The following is a 19317-nucleotide window of genomic DNA, read 5'->3' as shown; positions in this document are numbered from 1 at the left end:
TTTCAGAGGCTGCGCTCCGTGAAAGGAATGAAATAGGAGCTTTTGAAGTGCCTGTGAGCAAGTGTTTGGTGAGAGGCCGCGGCCCCGTCCCTTGTGCAGCCAGGGCTCCCTTCCTTGCGACAGCGACCCACTGAGTCATGGCTATTTATAGCCCCAGATGCCTCCCCTCCCCTGAACTTGCCTCCCGCAGCAGTTTCCTTGCAGAATCTCTCAAGTCAACGTTGCCGCTCAGCAAAGAGCTCAAAGCTGAGCCACACAGCGCTGAACTATTTGTGTGTGTGTGTGTGTGTGTGTGTGTGTGTGTGTGTGTGTGTGATGCTGGGGGTGGAATCCAGGGGCTTTCTACCTCCGGGCTACACTCCCAGACCTATTTTATACTTTATTTGGAAACAGGGTCTAAGTTGCTGAGAGCCTCACTTAGTAGCTGAGGCTGGCTTTGAACCTGTGTGATCCTCCTGTCTCAGCCTCCCAAGCGCGGGGATGAGAAGCCCACCACGCCCGGCTTCGACAACTCTCTTCTAACCCTCTACCTTCATCTCCTGAGTATGTAGGTGTCTGGCTCTTCCCTCGGGGTGGCCAGCTCAAGAGGGAGCCGACCCCACCCGCTCCAAGGAACTCACCTTAGCATTTACCGGGCCAAGGAGTGCAGACCAAGGCTTGAAATATGTACTCTCAACTTTGCTTTGCACAAATCAAGACAAAAATAACCAAACAAAAGCAGTTTCCTCTATGCGAGTAATCTGAAAGATGGTGATTTTAAGAAAACATCTTAATGTGTTTCAAAGCATGACAGTATATCAGCTCATTCTTCTATAGGAAATAATTTATCTACCCTGCCAAGCTGAATTCGAGGGTCTCGCAAGGCCAGAGAGTTTTAACTTAGTTTGACTCCTCGAGGGGAGTAGGCTCAATCACTCTGAATCATGTTAGCAACTGCAAAGCCAAGACAAGAGAGTTTGCTTCATTCCAGCCTCATGGGCCAGGTAAACATTAACATATATACAGTGGGGCTTTACTCCGCCATGAAGAATGAGATGACGTCACTTATAGGAAAACAGATGGACCTGGAGAACATCACACCAAGATCAGGAAGCCCAAGGGCCACAGCTAGAGAAGGGATCTCATGGAAATGGAGGGAGACGGGAGGGCAGTGGACTGGGGGAGGAGGAGAGGGCATGGGGACGTCGGGGACGGATGGGGACAGAGGAAATAATGTGATAGGCATGATGAATGTGTCACTGGGAATCACGATCATGCATGACTCTGATGCACCAATCAGCTTTTAATTTTAAAAAGTGACAAAAAGGCTACACACCTTGGTAGCTAAGTAAAATAGATGCACGTGAGAAAATCAGGAGGCATGAGAGAGAAAGAGTTTAAACACTTGTCTCTTCACCTATGTGGGCACTCCATTTTGTAACTTATGTAACATGATTATAATCATTTTCTTCTTATTTTTATCATTTTAATAAAGCTTAAGGTGATAACAGGATTAAAAAGGTGTGTGTGTGTGTGTGTGTGTGTGTGTGTGTGTGTGTGTGTAACTGGGGATTGAACCCAGGAGCATTCTACCTCTGAGCTACATCTCCAGGCCTAGTCTATATTTTATTTTGAGACAGAGTCTCCCCAAGTTGCTAAGGCTGGCCTCTAACCTGCAATCCTCCTGTCTTAGCTTCCCAAGTACTGGAATTACAAGAATGTGCCACTATACCTGGCTAGCAGTTGTGTAGTTGTGTGTATGTGTGTGTGTGTGTGTGTGTGTGTGTGTGTTACTAGGTATTAAATCCAGAAGCATTCTACCTTGGAGCTACACCCCTCAGCACTACTTTATTTTATTATTTAATTTTGAAACAGGATCTTGCTAAGCTGCTGAGGGCCTTGATAAGTTGCTGAGACTGGCTTTGAACCTGTGATCCTCCTCTCTGTCTATACTGGCATTACAGGCCTACACCACCACACCTGGCTCCAGCTAGGACTTTATGAAAATGGTCCTTCCCAGCCATCGCTGGCCATAATCCAGGAAGGGTTAGCACGCATCCTCCAGAGACGGGTGGCTGTGATGTGAGAGAAACACCTGACTGCGGAGACGACGCTCAGGGACCCAGAGAGGTGGTGGCGACGGTGGTGGCGGTGCTTACCCTCAGGCTGACTTTAATTGGGAATTCCATCTTGCATCCCTTCAATTAATTAATTAATTAATTAATTATTGGTGGTACTGGGGTTCCTGGAAGCCCTTCTACCTCCGGGCTACACTCCCAGACCTATTTTTTACATTTTTATTTGGAAATAGGGTCTCCTAAGCCAGCGTGCACGGCTGGCTTCGAACCTGTGTGATCCTCCTGTCTCTGCCTCCCAAGTGCGGGGATTACAAGCGTGCGCCACCATGCCCGGCTTAATTATTTATTTTGTAAAAAGTCAAAATATGTAGGAGAAAAACAATAATAACCTCAATTCCAGTTGGTCTGCTTTTTTCTGAAACTAAATCTGCACCCAAGAGCAGCTTAAAGCCCAGGGACAGGCATCGTGTCAGGAGCCAGGAGAGGTCCCACACAAGAGAAGCTGTCCTCGCTGTGACCAAAAAGGGAACAATAGAAAGTGTTCCCCGAGGTTTACCCGGGAAGGGCAGGGCGGCATTCCCGCGGAGTGTTCAGAGCCATCACGGCTCTCTGAGTAAGTGGGGTCCCACAGCTGAGCTCCTGAGTAAATGTGTAGACAGAGATTCTGGAATGTGCTGGGCTTCCTTTACCATCACAGATTTTGGCCATGCCCAGCTCAAAATAGAAATGGTTCAAAGCGTGCTGAACCATGGTCCAAGGGGACAGCCCTCTCCGCAGAGTTTCCTCGGAGCTGAGGCAAAGCCCCAGGGCTGCAAGCTTCCTCTCTGAAGGCCGCGCCCAGGAGCAGAGCTGTCGTTTATGGACTTGTCCTCATGCAAGAGCCGGCCTCCCACTGCAAAATCAGTACGGACTGTACTGGGACTCGTATCCTGGAAGATGTCTGCCCTGTAGTACTGTGATTACTCTCAGTGTTGCTTTCTTTTGCTCTTATGTTTAAGGTAATCCTGCGCATTTTCAAACAATAATGGTATTTGAGGATATTGAATTCATGAATCCGTTGCTTTTGATAAGGGGCGATCTTTATTCTAATTATCTGTTTTTGCCTGTGCCCAAATACTGGTTTTTCCAGAGGCTCTGCCAAACAGAAATCTGGTTGCTTTTGAGCTTTCTGTTTGTATTTCTTTCCTTCTCCTAGGTATCCTCTTTCTATGAAAAGTTTATAGTTCATGGTTTAACACTTAAACATTTTTAATTCATCTGTGAGTCAATGATATTGATCCATCACCTTGGAAACAAGTATTAAATTATGTTCATTATACTGAGCTTTCTAAGGAAGCCATTTGAAATACCTAAGATTTTCAATGAAGTGCTTGAACCAAAGTTTTTCAAAGTAACTCTCTAACCAGAAAGCTAAGTTGAACAGAACTGCCCATTCTCCAAGCACTGTGGTACTTCTGTGTAATGACACTGCCCTACAAAGCACCCCGCTGCCTCCCGGATCACAAGATGCAGGTGTATAGAGGCTGTGACTGTCCTGTCAAGTCTCAGGGGAAACGCGTATTCCAGAAACCTTCTGTACCTTTTGATGAGCATCTGCAGGGAGTCTGTGATGCTCTCCATGAGCTGGATAACTTCCGGGTAGGTGAGGTCGGCACAGGGGTTGCCGTTGATGGACACCACTTCATCACCCTCACACAGCCCAGACCCCGAGGCTTTGCTCTGGCTTCGAATCTGAGTGGAGTGAAGCGGAGGCAGAGTAGAGTTAGAACCACCTGGCTTGAAGAAATTGTGCCACCATCTCAGAGAAAGATGCAAAATAAGCCCTGGCTTTTCATTTACTCGTTAGCTCTAAAATCCCAACACCTCCCAAACACACATGTGCGCATGTGAGCGCACATACGCAGTTATGTACCACAGAGCCAACATTTAATTCATAGCACTGCAAGTAAACATGAAAAACAGGAAAGTCAATCAATACAGTAGAACCAGATTAAAAGAAATAAAGAGCCAGGTGTGGTGGCGCACGCTTGTAATCCCAGCATTCGGGAGGCTGAGACCGGAGGACCGTGGTTCGCAGACAGCCTTGGCTACTTAGTGAGGCCCTCTGCAACTCAATGAGACCCTGTTTCAAATAAAGAATTAAAAAAATAGGGCAGAGCCAGGCGTGGTGGCGCACACTTGTGATCCCCGCGCTTGGGAGGCAGAGACAGGAAGATCGCGCAGGTTCGAAGCCAGCCGCGCCTACTGGCTTAGGAGACCCTGTTTCCAAATAAAAATGTAAAAATAGGTCTGGGAGTGTAGCCCGGAGGTAGAAGGGCTTCCAGGAACCCCAGTACCACCAAAAAAAAAAAAAAAATAGGGCAGGGGATGTAGCTCGGAGGTCAAATGCCCCTGGGTTCCACCCCAAGACCCGCAGAAAGAAAGAAAGAAAGAAAGAAAGAAAGAAAGAAAGAAAGAAAGAAAGGGGATTAGAGTAAGACTGACCACTCCTTAAAAATTATTCCATACTGTGAGGTTTTGCCCCAGTCCAAATGAGACTACTCTCATCAAAATACAGTTTAAAAGCCTCCAGTGGCCACCGAGGGCGTGGGATACTCCTGAGACAGCAATGCAGGACGAGGCTTCCAGTTTGAGGAGAGCTGCATACCCCAGGGCCTGACGCAAACCACCGCCATGCTGGGAGAGCAACCAGTGGTCAGGACGTCATGGAGATGGCATCCTTTCTCTTCATCGCGTCAAAGAGAAACCCTTGGTTGAAACCAACTGTTTGGGACATGGTATGCAGCAACTTTAACAAAGGAAAAGGAAGGACAAGAAAGAGGTTACTTTGCAAACAACAAACAGCCCTGCTGCAATGCCTGCAGGGTCCGAGCAGAGCACACAGAGGGCTCCATCAACTCCTCCCAGGGAGGAACCAGGGGCTGAGAGCCTTGCGATGGCGGTGGAGGGAAATGTTTGGCTGGTGATTCTCCGTCTGCCCTTCCCGGGGGCTGCGGAGAGCACATTGGCTGAGTGCCTCGCTTCCTGGCTGCCATGGGGCGGTGGGACAGCAGGGGATTGAGCCGGGGACCTGGGCCCTTGGGGGTCTACTCTTGGCTGCAGTCAGAACCCTCCGCCTTCCGCATCTGCTTTGACTCAGTGTTCCAGCAACACACGCCACCCACCCGCATCTCCAGGTTTAGGGGAGCGGGAGCCCTGGCTCTCTGTCTCTGGGTGTCCGGGCAGGTCGCGAGCATTCTCCGTCCCCTAGTCTGCCTGCAGTCCCTGCTGGACACCACCTCCAGTTACCGCCCATTTCCTGCTGGGACCCCCAGTGATACCAATGTGCTTCAAGCTCATATACAAGTTTAACTGTCCTCAGTGAACATGAGTCACGCTCGTAGGACCTCAACTTCACAAACGCACTAAGATGCGCTCTAGATGTTCTCTGCCCAGGTGAGCCCTGTCTCTGAAAGTCAAGATTCTGAGCCCGGAGAGGCCAACACCAAGCAAGCAGTACTTCCTGAAGAATGTTTTCCTAGTCAGACTCATGGCTGTCACTGGCCTTTGTCTGAACAACAGGGAATACTATTCCCTCAACAACCAAGTCCAGCATGATGGTACTTTCCCTGCTACAAAAATATTTCCAAAGAACCAATCTTTCTGCATTTGTCACAGAACTACTAGCCAAGTAAAGATGGCATAATGGTGTCTCTTATAGCCCCAAATAACCTTAGTAATCACCAACCTTGTCAACACAGCCCTGTGCCTAGGTGGATTGTAAAGGATAAACATATGTTAGTGTGCATAAGAGCCTGACCTTATAATGCATATAACTATGTTTATTTATATTTTTTAATTGTGCTTTCTTACATATGTGAGTAAAAATTCTAATTCTTAAAAATGTTATTTGTGAAAATAAAACACACTGCCAGTCTTAAGAGTAGGTTTGGATACTCAAATCCTTTAGTATCGATGTTGACTTGCCATCAGAGAACTAAATAGTCTTCTTGGACCACTAGTCCTGGATTCAGTAAATACATGCTGGGAAAGAGATTCAACTCTGAAGGGTCAGATCTGAGTTTCAGTCATGGAGCTGCAGAGCTTACTAACCATCTGAACTTAGGAGCTTCATTGCTGTCAAGCTCTGGAGATCAGAAATATTATCTGTCCTGAGGATTAATATCCAAATATATAAAGAACTTGAAAACCTTAACACCAAAAAGCCCAAATAACCCAATTTAAAATGGGCAGAATTGAATACAGTGCACCAATTAAAAATAAATATAAAAAAAAATAAATAAAAAATAAAAAATAAAATGGGCAGAATTGCCGGGCGTGGTGGCACACGCTTGTAATCCTTGCGCTTGGGAGGCGGAGACAGGAGGATCGCGCAGGTTCGAAGCCAGCCACGCTGGCTTAGGAGACCCTGTTTCCAAATAAAAATATAAAAAGTAGGTCTTGGAGTGTAGCCCAGAAGTAGAAGGGTTTCCAGGAACCTTGGTACCACCAAAAAAAAAAAAAAATGGGCAAAACAGCTGGATGTGGTGGTGCACACCTGTAATCCTAGTACTTGGGAAGCTGAGACAGGAGAATCGCAGTTCGCAGACAGCCTCAGCTACTTAGTGAAGCTCTCCACAACTTAGTGAGATGCTGTCTCAAAATAAAGAATAAAAACGAAGGCTAGGGGTACAGCTTGGAGGTAGAATGCCCCTGAGTTCTATTCCTAGTAGCCAAAAAAAAAAGGGCAATTGAACTGAACAGGCACTTGCAGAAATACAGCTAGGTACAGTGGGACATATCTGTAATCCTAGTGCTTGTGAGGTTGAGAAGGGAGGACCGCAGCTTCAAGGAAAGTCTCAGCAATGTAGTGAGACTCTCAGCAACCTAGTGAGACCCTGTTTCAAAATAAAACATAAAATATGCTCTATCTCAGAGGTAGAGCACTCCTGAGTTCAATCCCCAGTACGAGGAGGAGGAGGCGGCGGCGGCGGCGGCGGCATGGCCAACAAATATAAAAAAAAGTTCAACATTCTTGGCAATGAGGGAAATGCAAATCAAAACTACACTGGGGTCCCATCTCACTGCAGTTAAAATGCAATCAAGAACACAAGCAGCGATCAGTGTTGGTATTGAGATGGGCAGCGGCACACTTACACACTGTTGGTAAGATTATAAATTGGTACCACGCCACGGGAATACATATGACGGTCCCTCAAAAGTCTAAGAATGGAACCACCGTGTGACCCAGCCACACCAATGCTTGGCGTCTTTGCAGAAGAATTAAAGTTCAGCAGTGCTTGCTGGATCCCACGGTATACATGCATCAAATACATGCATATGAACGCTACGTGCATTTCTGTGCATTCTGTGTCTTCCTTATGCCTGTGACTAGGATCTGATGAGCATCCCCTCACCCAGTTCACCCTTAACCAACCCTGAGTAGGTCTGTGGTCCTCAGCTGACACCGACAAAGGGCCAGAACGGTTGCTGGGAGCACAGCAGGGCCAGGATGGGGTGGCAAAGCCTCAGCGATGAGCGGTTCTCCTAGGAAGGGGGAGCCTGGCTCCAGCCTTTGTCCTTGACGGCCAGTTTCCTCAGCCAACACTGACTTCACACGCTGTTGGAATTCATGTTTGCAGTGAACAATATTTCTGGATGCCAACAGCAAATCTCAATATAACACTTTTGGGATGTGAAGGCAAAAGAAAGCAGGGATCAGAGTGCAGTGGAATAAAAAACAGTGAGAATCCAGTAGAACTCTCAGAGTCAGAAGCAAGAGGCCTCCTAGGTAGTGCAAAAATCCACGCAGCAAAATGGAAAGGAAGACTTACACAAATGTCTGAACTGTGGGTAAATAAGTAAGAAATAAAACTAATAACTGAGTAAATCTGCTGTTGGTGGAGAAGGTCGACAAAGCATCCATGGGCCTCTTGGCTTCGGTTCCAGCCTCCTGACGTGTGCGTGTGTGTGTGTGTGTGTGTGTGTGTGTGTGTGTGTGTGTGTGCACGCACCTGACATGCTACACACACAGCAGAAGCTGAGAAGACAAAGCCACGCCATGGGCTGGTCTCAGCACGGGCTGCAGGTTGTGGGTGACGGGTGCCAGCCTGCAGGCAAACCAAGGAAACTTGAGCTGGGATGAGATGCATTGGCTGGGAGGTGTCTGTCCTATTGCTGGGACCAACCTGGCCCTGACATCCTGGAGTCAGCGGTTAGGACGGTGTTCCTCCCTCCCAGGTCATGACCCTGGCCCAGCCATGGCCTAGTGGCCTTGCGTCTCCCTGACTCCCCATTTGGCAAATATGCCTGGCCCCTGGGCACCCAGCACTGGTGTTGTTTGGGGTCCCTCCCTGAGGACCTTCCCACACTCTGCCTCTCCTGCTCCTTCAGCAGTTTTATAAGCACTTACAATATTCTTCCTGATTAAATGAACTTGAGAGGTTTCTTACTTCTACAAATTACCCCTGGACTGATACAGGATGATGGGGTTTAGGGCAAACACAGCAGACAAAGGAGGGCGAGGAGGAGGAGCAGCTCTTTCTCCAGCACAGAGAAGAGGGGACAGAGGCTGGAACTGTCAGACTGGGGAGACCGTGAGGGGCTTAGATCTGATGAGTGTCCCAAAACTGGGTGAGGGATTCGCTCCTCCCAATCATTTGTCTTAATAGTGAGCATACATCTTAAACTGGGTGTTCAGGTCAGGCCACAGGTGCAAGCGCCGATGGACACCAGGGTGCTGGGTCCGTACACAAGCGGTGCCTCAGCTCAAGCTCAAAGCCTGCTCTTGTTTTGGGGCTTTGGCTTGAAGACCACGAGTTCTTACTCTTGTCACTAGTTCATGTCCAGAGCCTGGACCAACTTCTCCCTTTGGCTGGTTGTCTGCACCCTTAGGGGCCAAGTCACCATCAAGATAAAAAGCATTCCTGGTAGCACCTTTGAGAACTCTCCTGGAGCAACGGCCCCCGGGACGGGAGGGAGGCCCGATGCAGGGGCCACGCACTTAGCAACCTAGTCGCCACTGTGATTCCACGGCAGAAACAGCCGCAGCACGACCACTATGAGCTGTCACGACCCTGGAAGACAAACGAGTACAAATATGGAATGGAATTCTCTGTTTTCTCTTCTAAGAATGTAAACATCCAGTTCTTTCAGGAAAACAATGGGCTAGCGCCTATGTAGCGCACATCTCTACTTTTGTGTTGGATTAAATTTATGAAAGAATGCACAGAAGTTTCTGAGCTAGAAACAGATCCTTTTTATAAACATTTGCACAGAATATGAGAAAAATGCTTTTTAAAGTATATGTGAAATCTACAAGATTTATTTAATAAGCAGTCGATTCAGTCAGAAATGGTTAGAAAAGAGGGGCTTGGGGGTTTTCCAAATCTCAATTTATATTTGTTAACTAGATATATAACATATAACTAGATAATTATTATGCCAATAAGAAATCAGATAGGCTGGGCATTGTGGCACATGCCTACAATCCTAGTACTTGGAAGGTTTAGACAGGAAGATAATGGGCTTGAGGCCACCTTCAGTGACTTAGCGAGGCCCTATTTTAAAATAAAAACTAAAATAGAACTGGATGCGTACCTCAGAGGTAGACTACCCAGGAATTAAACCTGGGTGGGTTTAATTCCTCTCTCTCTCTCTCTCTCTCTCTCTCTCTCTCTCTCTCTCTCTCTCTCTCACACACACACACACACACACACACACACACAAGAAATTAGCTCTCTAAAACTTTTGTACATTATTAGAATGTACATTACTGGGCCCTTCTCTCAGTCCATGTAATCTCTTTTATGTAATACTAATAATGCTTGTTATTTGATTTACAGATTATAGTGAGTTAGAAATGAGGACTCAAATACGAATTCTACATCTGGAAAGATCTTAAGAGTTAATACTAATACCAAAGCCATTTACAACACATGAAATCTTAACAACCACAAAGACTTGGAAGACTGCTTTGAAACTCTCCTGTGCCCGATAGGACCAATGTCTGTTCTGTCCTCAAAGAAAAGAATGGATACTAAAAATAGTGACCTCAAGTCATTTAAGATGTTTAAATCTTGAGCAGACAGAGTAGAGGTGCAAACGCTTATGATACCTTTTAGAAAGACTATGTTATGCTGTGAACAAGTGTTATGGGACCAAAGACCTTCCCATGTTCTTCAAACAAAGACACCGGCTTAGACTCTGTAATCACAAGTGCCCAGTGCTTGGTTTACACTGGCGTTTTTACCACAACAAAGCAGTTGTGACTCTGAGCGTTTCATGGAGCCCCGAATCTAACTCTTCAACGCCCTACTTCCATAGTCCTGACACCTGATGTTTCCTTTATTTGGCTAAACAAAATGAAGCAGATTATTCTTCTATTTTTCTCATAAATAAAACTATAGATAAAGAAAATATATGCGATATGAAAAAGATCTTCCAAATCACAAGAGCACAGACGTTTAAGAACGTGTACATTCTATTGTTCTGCTCAGAAGGGTATCAGTGCCTTGAGGGTATCAGTAAACTGGAAGTGTTTTCTAATTCTGTCTCAGCTCTGGGACCCAGAGCAAGGCTTGCAAACTCTCAGGGAATTCTGTGCTTACCTAAAGAATGAAGGAATTCCCTCCAGATTCTGAACCCTATGGCTCATTGAGCAATAATTCATGCACACACACACACACACACACACACACACACACACACACAACACACCATGGTACTTCCACTTGGGAAAGAATCACATAAAAGTGCTATTGAGGTTTTAATTTTTTTTTTCTTTTGGTGGTACTAGGGTTCCTGGAAACCCTTCTACCTCCAGGCTACACTCCCAGACCTATTTTATACATTTTATTTGGAAAAAGGGTCTCTTAAGCCAGTGAGGCTGACTTCAAACCTGCACGATCCTCCTGTCTCTGCCTCCCAAGCTGGGGGATTACAAGCGTGCGCCACCACGCCCCCGGCCTGAGGTTTTAATTTAATTAGCCAACAATAAAAATGTATGAGCACTTTGCATAGCTTTACTGCCTGGTCCCAGGCAGTTCTAGAGAATGGGTGGGAGGGGTATGGCAAACTGTCCATCACACAGTGGGATGGCCGCCCCACCCCATCAGGTGTGCCGCAGGAATTAGGGAGACCTGGAGGTCTGGATTCCTACTCCAATGTTCTTTGCTCCTTAAGACGTGAGTTTTGAACCCGACACTGAAATACTGACCAAAGCACATTTAAAACAGGATCCCAACTTTGGCTGGGGCAGAGTGGCTGGGTAGAGAAAGAGTACTGTTATGTTTGGATTTTGAAAGTCTCCCCAGTAGCTCATGTGTTGAAGGTTGGTCCCAACACAGCACTGTTCAGAGGGGGCTTCGGTGACTGGCTCAAGAGGGTCCTGGCCTTGGGGGGGGAACTAGTGTATTTGTGTGTTCATAGATCAGTGGGTTTGGGGAGGAGTTTGCTTCCCGGCCGCCACAAGGTGAGTGGCTTTGATCACCATGTGCGCCACAGTGATACACTGCATCTCCTTGGGCCCAAAGTGATGGATGGACGCATCTGAAACTGTGAGCCGAAATAAACTGTCTCTCCTTTAAAAAAAGAAAGGAACAGAGCAGAATCACAACTAGTAGGCGCATAAAGGTGTTTGTTCATGCAAACTTTTGTTTACTAAAATCCCCGGACTCTTAAGAAGCAGAAACACACATTCTAAAAGTTTTCTTCCTTTTTTTTTTTGGTGGGTCTGGAGATGAAACCCAGGGGCATTTGACCTCCGAGCTATACGCACTGCCCTGTTTTTTATTCTTTATTTGGAAACAAGTTCTCACTAAGTTAGGGCGGGCCTCACGAAGTAGCTGAGGCTGTCCGCGAACCGTGATCCTCCGGTCTCAGCCTCCCAAATGCGGGGATTACAAGCGTGCGCCACCACGCCCGGCTTCTAAAAGTTTTCTTGATGAGTTTTCTCACCCTTAAACGCATAGGATAATTATCTAAAACATACAAGATAATGGAATTCTCTTTTGTTCACCAAAAAGGAAACTTTGCCTTTAAAAATGTGATTTACTATGCCTACAGTGAAAATTATAGAATACTGAAGAAGTTAAGAAGACCTAAGAAGATGGAAAGACCTCCCCTGTTCTTAGAGAGGCAGAATAAGTATTGTCAAAAATGACCATACCACCAAAAGTGATATACAGATGCAATGCAGTCCCTATCAAAATACCTAGGTCAGCTAGGCATGGTGGTATATGCCTATAATCCCTATATTAGAGAGGCTGAGATTAGTGGATTGCGGGTTTGAAGACAGCATCAGCAATGTAGCAAGATTCTCAGCAACCTGATGAGAACCTGTTTCAAAACAAAAAATAAATAAAGGGCTGGGGTTATAGCTCGGAGGTAGAATGCCCCTGGGTTCAATCACCAGTACCACAAAAGCAAGCAAAAGATGATGTCATTCTTCACAGAACTAGAAAAAAACAGTCCTGAAATTCAAATGGAAGAACAAAAGACCCAGAATAACCAAAGCAATTCTGAGTGATAGAAACTATGATGGCGGCATCACAATACTGGATTTTAAATTGTACCAGAGCTATAGTAACAGGAACAGCATGTTATTGCTATAAAAACAGACACATAAATCAACAGCATAGAATAGAAGATGCAGAGACAAGTTCTCATGCTTAGAGCCAGGTCATGTTTGATAAAGGAGCCAGAAACAGGCTAGAGAAAGACAGCTTCTTCAACAGATGGTGCTGGGAAAACTGGAGAGCCATATGCAGAAGACTGAAATTAGACCCCTATCTTACCCTGCACAGGAATCATCTAAGTCAGACAGTTTAGTCTAGAAACTTTGTGATTACCGGTATAAAACATAGGGCCAACTCTTCAAAATATAGGCGCTGGTAGAGACTTCCTCAATAAGACCACCACAGCTCAGGAAATGAAGCCAAGAATTAATAAATGGGATGACATCAAACTAAAAATTTGTGCAGCAAAGGAAACAAGTATCTGAAAGAGACTCTACAGAATGGAAGAATTGCAAGCTGCCCTCTGATAAAAGACTAATAGCCAGAACATATAACAGATTTAACATCAAAGAAATAAACAACTTAATAAAAACAATGGGCAAATGAACTAAGAGACACTGCTCAAAAAAATAAATATGCCAGGCATGGTGGCACACATTTGTCATCCCAGTATCTGGGAGGCTGAGACAGGAGGATCGCAGGTTCCCATGGCCAGCCTCAGCTACTTAGTGAGGCCCTCCACAACTTAGTGAGACCCTGTTTCAAAATAAAGAATAAAAAAATAGGGCTGGGGTTGTAGCTCGGAGGTAGAATGTCCCTGGACTTAATCCTCACTACTACAAAAAAATAAATAAATAAAAATAAAAAGAAGAAATGGGCAAAAGTAGATGAAAAACTGTACAACATCACTCGCAATCAGGGAAATACAAATTTACACTGAAATTTCATCAAACTCCAGTTATAATAACAATAAAAATAAATAAATACTGGCAAGAATGTGAGGAAATAGGAACTCTTGTACATTGTTGGTGGGACTGTAAACAGGCACAATCACTGTGGAGATTGGCAGGCTCCTCAAAGGATGAGGAATGGAAGCACCACATACCCAGTTCCACCGCTCCATGGAATCTTTCCCAAGGAACTAATGCCGGAATACTAAATGGTACAATCACGCCCATAGTCATAGCAATACAATTCATAACAGCCAGGTTACGGAATCAGCTGAGGTGTCTGTCAAGAGGTGAATGGATTAAAAATGTAAGACGTACGCACAATGGAACTCTACTCAGCCATAAAGGAAAACAAAATATGTCCTTGCAGGAACATGAGGCACAGAGAGCATTGTGCTGAGTGAGATCAGTCTCAAAGAGTGCAGGGCCGTTTGTCTTCTCTTATGTGGAAGGCAGAGAGAAAATAGAAGTAAGAGGGATAAGCAAGGAGAGAACAGTAGAAGAGAGGACAGGGTTGGAGGAGGAGACGGGAGCAGGATTGAGGAAGGAGAAGGCTCAAATGTCCTGTCCACGTGCGAAGGTCTCACAACCAATCTCACCAGTGCACAGGGGCGGGGACGGGGTCAGAGGGGAGCGCCAAGTGCGGTGTGCACGCGTGTCTCTGTCACTGTGAACTTCACTATTGTGTAACTACAATGCACCAACAAAAGTATAAAAAGGAGAAACAACCATATATATAAAGTGCCGAGCCCTCCTCCTGTGCCTCGGCTCCCCAGGCCGTGCACCCCGGCAGGAGCCAGGGACATGAGACCCTGGCAACAAGGGGAAGGGTTTGCCCGCTGAGGGGTAGCTCTGAAGTCAACAAGTGACACATGAGAAGAGAAATGTTCAAAGTGACCTCATGTGTGTGGCTCGAGCTGGGGCCAGGCAGCCTGGTGGGAGGTTCTAACATATCTCAAGAAGAATGTGCCTTCTGAATGGGCTTCCTTCCAGAAATAGAAGTGAGAAGAGTCAGAGGCAAGCAGTGCCCATAAAAGTACTGCCCAGAGAGCAGGCCCGCAGCCCGCGGCCCTGGTGTGGTGCGCAGGCAGGCACAGGTGCGTTCCCGGAGCTGAGTCGACGGCCGCAGTGGGCCTCGGCGCTGGACCCGCACCCCAGGCAGCCCCGCAGACAGACGCACATGTGTCCAGTCTCTGCCTCTGCGTGGCTCTTCCTTTCTATGTTCCCTCTCTCTCAGGGCCTGCTTGACACTGCTGCCCTCCACCCCTCTGCCTCTGGCCTCAGCTCCCCTCAAGACACTGACAAGTCCTGCGGCCAGTTAGCGCTCTTGGACGCTGGGCCACCGTCTCAAACGTGGAAGCTGGATTAGTGAACATCCTCTTTTCTTCCTGTCCCCACCTTCCAGTTCCGGTCTATACCGTGGCCTCATTCCTCACAGTCACACCTGTTCTCTTAGTCACTCAGACTTGAAGCCACCGAGTTGCTTGCCAGCCCTGCACCCTAAACCCAAAGCCCTAAGCACACCCAAGGGGAGACCAGGCCTTGGCCCACAGCTTCAGAAAGCTGATCTCTGAGCCTTGCAATGACCTGGTCCAGTCCAATGTCCTCTTAACGTCCTCCGGATAAGAGTGTCTACTGACCTGGGGGCTTCGGGCCACGCCAGATAACTCAGCGGTGTGACTTATGATGGAGGCCCTGGGTCAAACGCTATCAGCTCAACCCTCAGCAGGCCAGAGACAGCTGCAGGTGCCATGCTGGAGTCATCCTTCAAAGATGACCCCAGCAACGCTACAGCAGATGCGTGACAGTGGTGTTTATAGCCGTGGTGGTCAGCACGCCGGCTGTTGCTAAGATCAGTGTTTTCTGACTAACTGGTGCATCACTGGCTCTCTGCCATATCCCCAGGCAGGATGGACATCGTCAGCAGGGCCCAGTGGTCTAAGAGAAACACGTCAGAGACAGACATTCGTTTCTCCACAAAGCCGCTTCTCTGAGGGTACCCTAATAAGGCGGCCATGGCTGGCCAGAAGTCTCCAGGAGAACCTCACATTCAGTACGTGTAGGACCAGGTGCGGTGGCACACGGCTGTAATCCCAGGACTTGGGAGGCTGAGACAGAAGGATCACAGTTTGGAGGTCAGCCCCAGCACTTAGACCCTGCTTCAAAGTAAAAAAATAAAATAGAGCTGGGGTGTAGCTCATAGGTAGAATGCCCCTGGGTTCAATCCCCAGCACCACAAAAATCATGCATGAAGGAAGGAAGGAAGGAAGAAAAGAAGGAAGGAAGGAAGGAAGGGTCATGGTAATCAGCTCCAAGAAAGTGCAGGGAACTGGGGTGCAGTGGACATTCCTGTCTCTTCCAGCCTGCTGAGTGAGTCTAGCTGAAGCTCTAAGACTAAAGATGGACACATTGCCACCATCGCAAGACCAGGGACTGAGTTTGTTAGTGGAGTGCGTGTGTGTGTGTGTGTGTGTGTGTGTGTGTGTGTGTGTGTGTGTGTATGCATGCGTGTGCATGTGTGTGTACATATGTGTGCGTGTGTGTGTGTGTGTGTGTGTGTGTGTGTGTGTGTGTTACTGGTGATGGAACCTAGGAGCATTCTACCTCTGAGCTACACCCCTGGCCTTATTTTTTATTCTTTATTTTGAAACAGGGTCTCAGTAAGTTGCTGAGGCTGGCAGTGAATGTGCAATCCTCCTAAGTACCAGGATTACAAGTGTACACTGTCATGCCCGGCTCAATGAAGTACATTTTTGACCCATCAGAACATAACTGAATATTCATCTGAAACTCTTTCAACATTTAGAAAATCCTAGAAAAAAATATTTCAAGTGCATATAAAAAATTGGGGAGAAAACACAGAGAGTGAGAAGACTCTGAAGCCAGGGGATGGACTCTCAGCACCTTCTAGAAACGCGTCCCTGAGGTGCGGGATGCCGGGGGGGGGGGGCAGCATCCTAAGGACCTACAGGTGGAGATGCTCTCACTTGGGGACCACAGCAAGGGAGCGGTGTGCTGTTCACACTCGGTGGTCAGCCAGGGATGGGCCCAGGACCTGAGTGGACAGGTGTTGGGAGATGTCTGAACTGCATGCAGACAAGTCCACCAGCCTCTGCAGAAGAACAACTGGACTGTGTTTTTCCTTTGAGTTTTAAACCAAAAGAAATCAAAGAGAGTCTGCAAATGAGGCATCTTCATTTAAAGGAAACTTTCCAAATACATTTCAATTCCCTAAAGCCATATTGGACCACAGTGGCCGCCCTACACTCTGCTGCGCCGTGTCTTTATTTCCAACTAGTAAAGATTCTTTCAGAGTGCGCCCCTGCAAGGGCGGCTTTGTCTTCCCAGCATCTGCCACGTGTATAATGTGCACGCACGCACACACACAAGTGTACACAGGCTCACATACATGGTTTTTGCCTTCGATCTCTTCCTTCTTTAACAATCCTACAAAGCAGTGTTCCGGTGGGCTGACGAGATCTATACCACGTTGCGTACTGTTCTCACTAACCTCATCGCTACTGCTATTGCCACAGAGCTGGAGCCCACACTCTGTCTGCTCTCAGGCAGTTCTCTAGCTTACTAAGTGGCCTAGTGTTGCTTACGCAACCCCCTGGTCTGCGGGAAGGATGCTTCCTCCAGTGGCAGAGTCAGGGCAGAACGTCCTTCTAGAGAAAGAAGATGCCCAGTATCTCAGGAACAAGAAGAGGTGAGTCCCTACAGAAGAACCAGGCCCCCCAACGTGGTGGGCAGTTAAAAAGACACCCGTGTGGGGCTCAGGGACAGGCCTGGGCGGGTAGCAAGGCTGGCGGAACGGGTCTGGAGCCCCACACCTGTGAGGCGGGAGGGTCCACAGACAGATGCTTCTACATCAGAGCCCTAGGAGGTGGTTGCTGCTGGCCCGGCCAGGGCAGCTGTGCTACAGCACTCTTCCTTCACCCTCATTCTGAGGTCCTGGCCAGCCTCTCCTCACATAGCGGGCTCCTCCAAGCTCCACCCAAAACCTCTCCAGGTCACCTCCATGAACCCCTGCTCCTTCCTTCTCCTTCCTCTCAGTCCACTGCAGTCTTAAGCATCTCTGCACTTTGACAGAGGCTCAGCTCGGGAGAGAACTCCTCCAAAGGTGCCCAGCACCTATTTGTGACTAGCAGCGGGTCTTGCAGCGCCCTTCCTCAGTTCAAAAGATGAACAAGGCGGCCACACAGGCAGTCATCGAATGAGCCAGACTGGCTCTGGACACTGAACTGAGTCCTGGAGCCGCGCTCCTCCTGGTACGTGCTAGTGCAGCTGCTTCCCGAGCCTGGCGCTGCAGGGGTTCCTGACGCACTTGAGAGTCAGGCCCGCAGCCTCGCTGCCCACCACCATGGATCCATCGGGCTCCAGGCTCTCTCCAAGAGGTCCCTGGCTCAGCATCCCCTCCTGGCCCGTCACGGCAGCCTTCTCAATAATCCACTGAACAAGGGTCCCAGGTGAAGTCCGCCCTTGGGTGCCCTGCGCACGCGCCTCCCTCTGTTGCAGAGGAAGACTCAGGCCAAGCCCCTCACAGCGTGGGCCGCCAGTTGTGCATGCTTGTCATCTCGCTCTTTCAAAAATCCCTCAGGATTTACAGATGAGGAAACGGGCTTAAAATATCTCTGTTGTCACACAACCAGGGCCAGGGCGCCACCCGCCTTCACGGCCAGCTCCCAGAACCCTCTGCGGGGGCCACAGCCGTTACACAGGGACCACAGCACGCACAGCTCTCTGTTCACAGGCTTGTCTGCCCTTGAAGACACACTTCACTGTATGGTTCATCTTTGCATTCAAAGCACTGAGCACGGTGCCTACAGTACCCAGAGAATACATGAGTGACTGAGGATCAGTACCCTGCCGGTCAGGGAGCTCTGCAGGCTGGCTCAGTGCTCTTGGCTGTGACCACATTCTCCCCGGAGGCCCCTGCCTGAGTTCTTGCTTGGACGCCACTGGCCCTCCACCAGGTTCCTGACTCAATCCATCCTCGTTCCAGTCTCTGCCGCAGATTCCCAGGTCCTGAGAACATCTGGCCTGTGTCCACCTCACGGAACATCTCTGTCTTAGTCAACTGATGTCATTCCAGGAATACACGGCTTATGACACTCGCCTTCCTCACCTGGAACATGAACTATTTTCTTTATTTGCAGCTGAAGTCACCCCTGGCAGTGTCTGCCACTCAGTCAACATGGTGAGCCATGACCCTGGCAGATTCTGCTGGGAAATCAAAAATAGCCAGTGCTGTTTTCAGATGTCCTCGGGCTTGCCGGGGAGACAGGACTGTGTGTGGGGCACTCAGAGGATGGTGCCAATGAGCTCAGAGCCACACACCAGCTGAGGGGCCGTCGCAGGTCCAGATCCCCGTCCTCTTCTGGCCAAAGCCCTGCCAGCCCCGTGTGCTCTGCGGAAGTCTGCACGTGCCGTCCCTGTCCCAGGGCTGACATGCTCCTCTCCGGTCATGGGGACGGGTCTCCACGGCAGTCTTGATCCAGGCCTGGCGTTCCTGCATGTATTCAGGGGCCGTCAAGGCCTGAGTCACAGTTGGAGCCAGGCTGTGGCGCCTTCCCGTGTCCACGAGACGTGCACAAGAATGAGCCCCAGCTGCAGAGTCCATGGCTCCAGAGCCAGCTCTGGAGAGCCACAGGCGCCTTCCGTGTGGCCACCATGTTTGTTCTGCTTATAATCCAGGTAGCAAATGCTAAGACCCAACACTGCTCACCACCACCAATGGAGCCCTCCTGCAGGGCATTCCGTCAAAGCTGAGCCTCTAGAGGAACGGAGGCTCTCGGGACGCCAAGGCCAGGC

At 48.3% G+C, this 19317-nt stretch overlaps 1 protein-coding gene across 1 annotated transcript in view; it reads right to left on the bottom strand.

Annotated features, from left to right (window-relative positions):
- Positions 1 to 19317, bottom strand: part of SYNPO2 (synaptopodin 2) — a gene marked incomplete at both ends in the record, with an annotated part of 90644 nt that overhangs the window by 7825 nt on the left and 63502 nt on the right. The window contains one exon of the mRNA XM_080697817.1: positions 3637 to 3788. Coding sequence (XP_080553943.1) covers positions 3637 to 3788 — 152 coding nt within the window. The remainder of the gene's footprint in view (positions 1 to 3636; positions 3789 to 19317) is intronic.

Source organism: Muscardinus avellanarius (assembly GCF_963383645.1).
Source record: "Muscardinus avellanarius genome assembly, chromosome: 6".
Taxonomy (NCBI): domain Eukaryota; kingdom Metazoa; phylum Chordata; class Mammalia; order Rodentia; family Gliridae; genus Muscardinus; species Muscardinus avellanarius.
The sequence above is the reverse complement of the archived record's forward strand: the minus strand, read 5'-3'. Positions and strand labels throughout refer to the sequence as shown.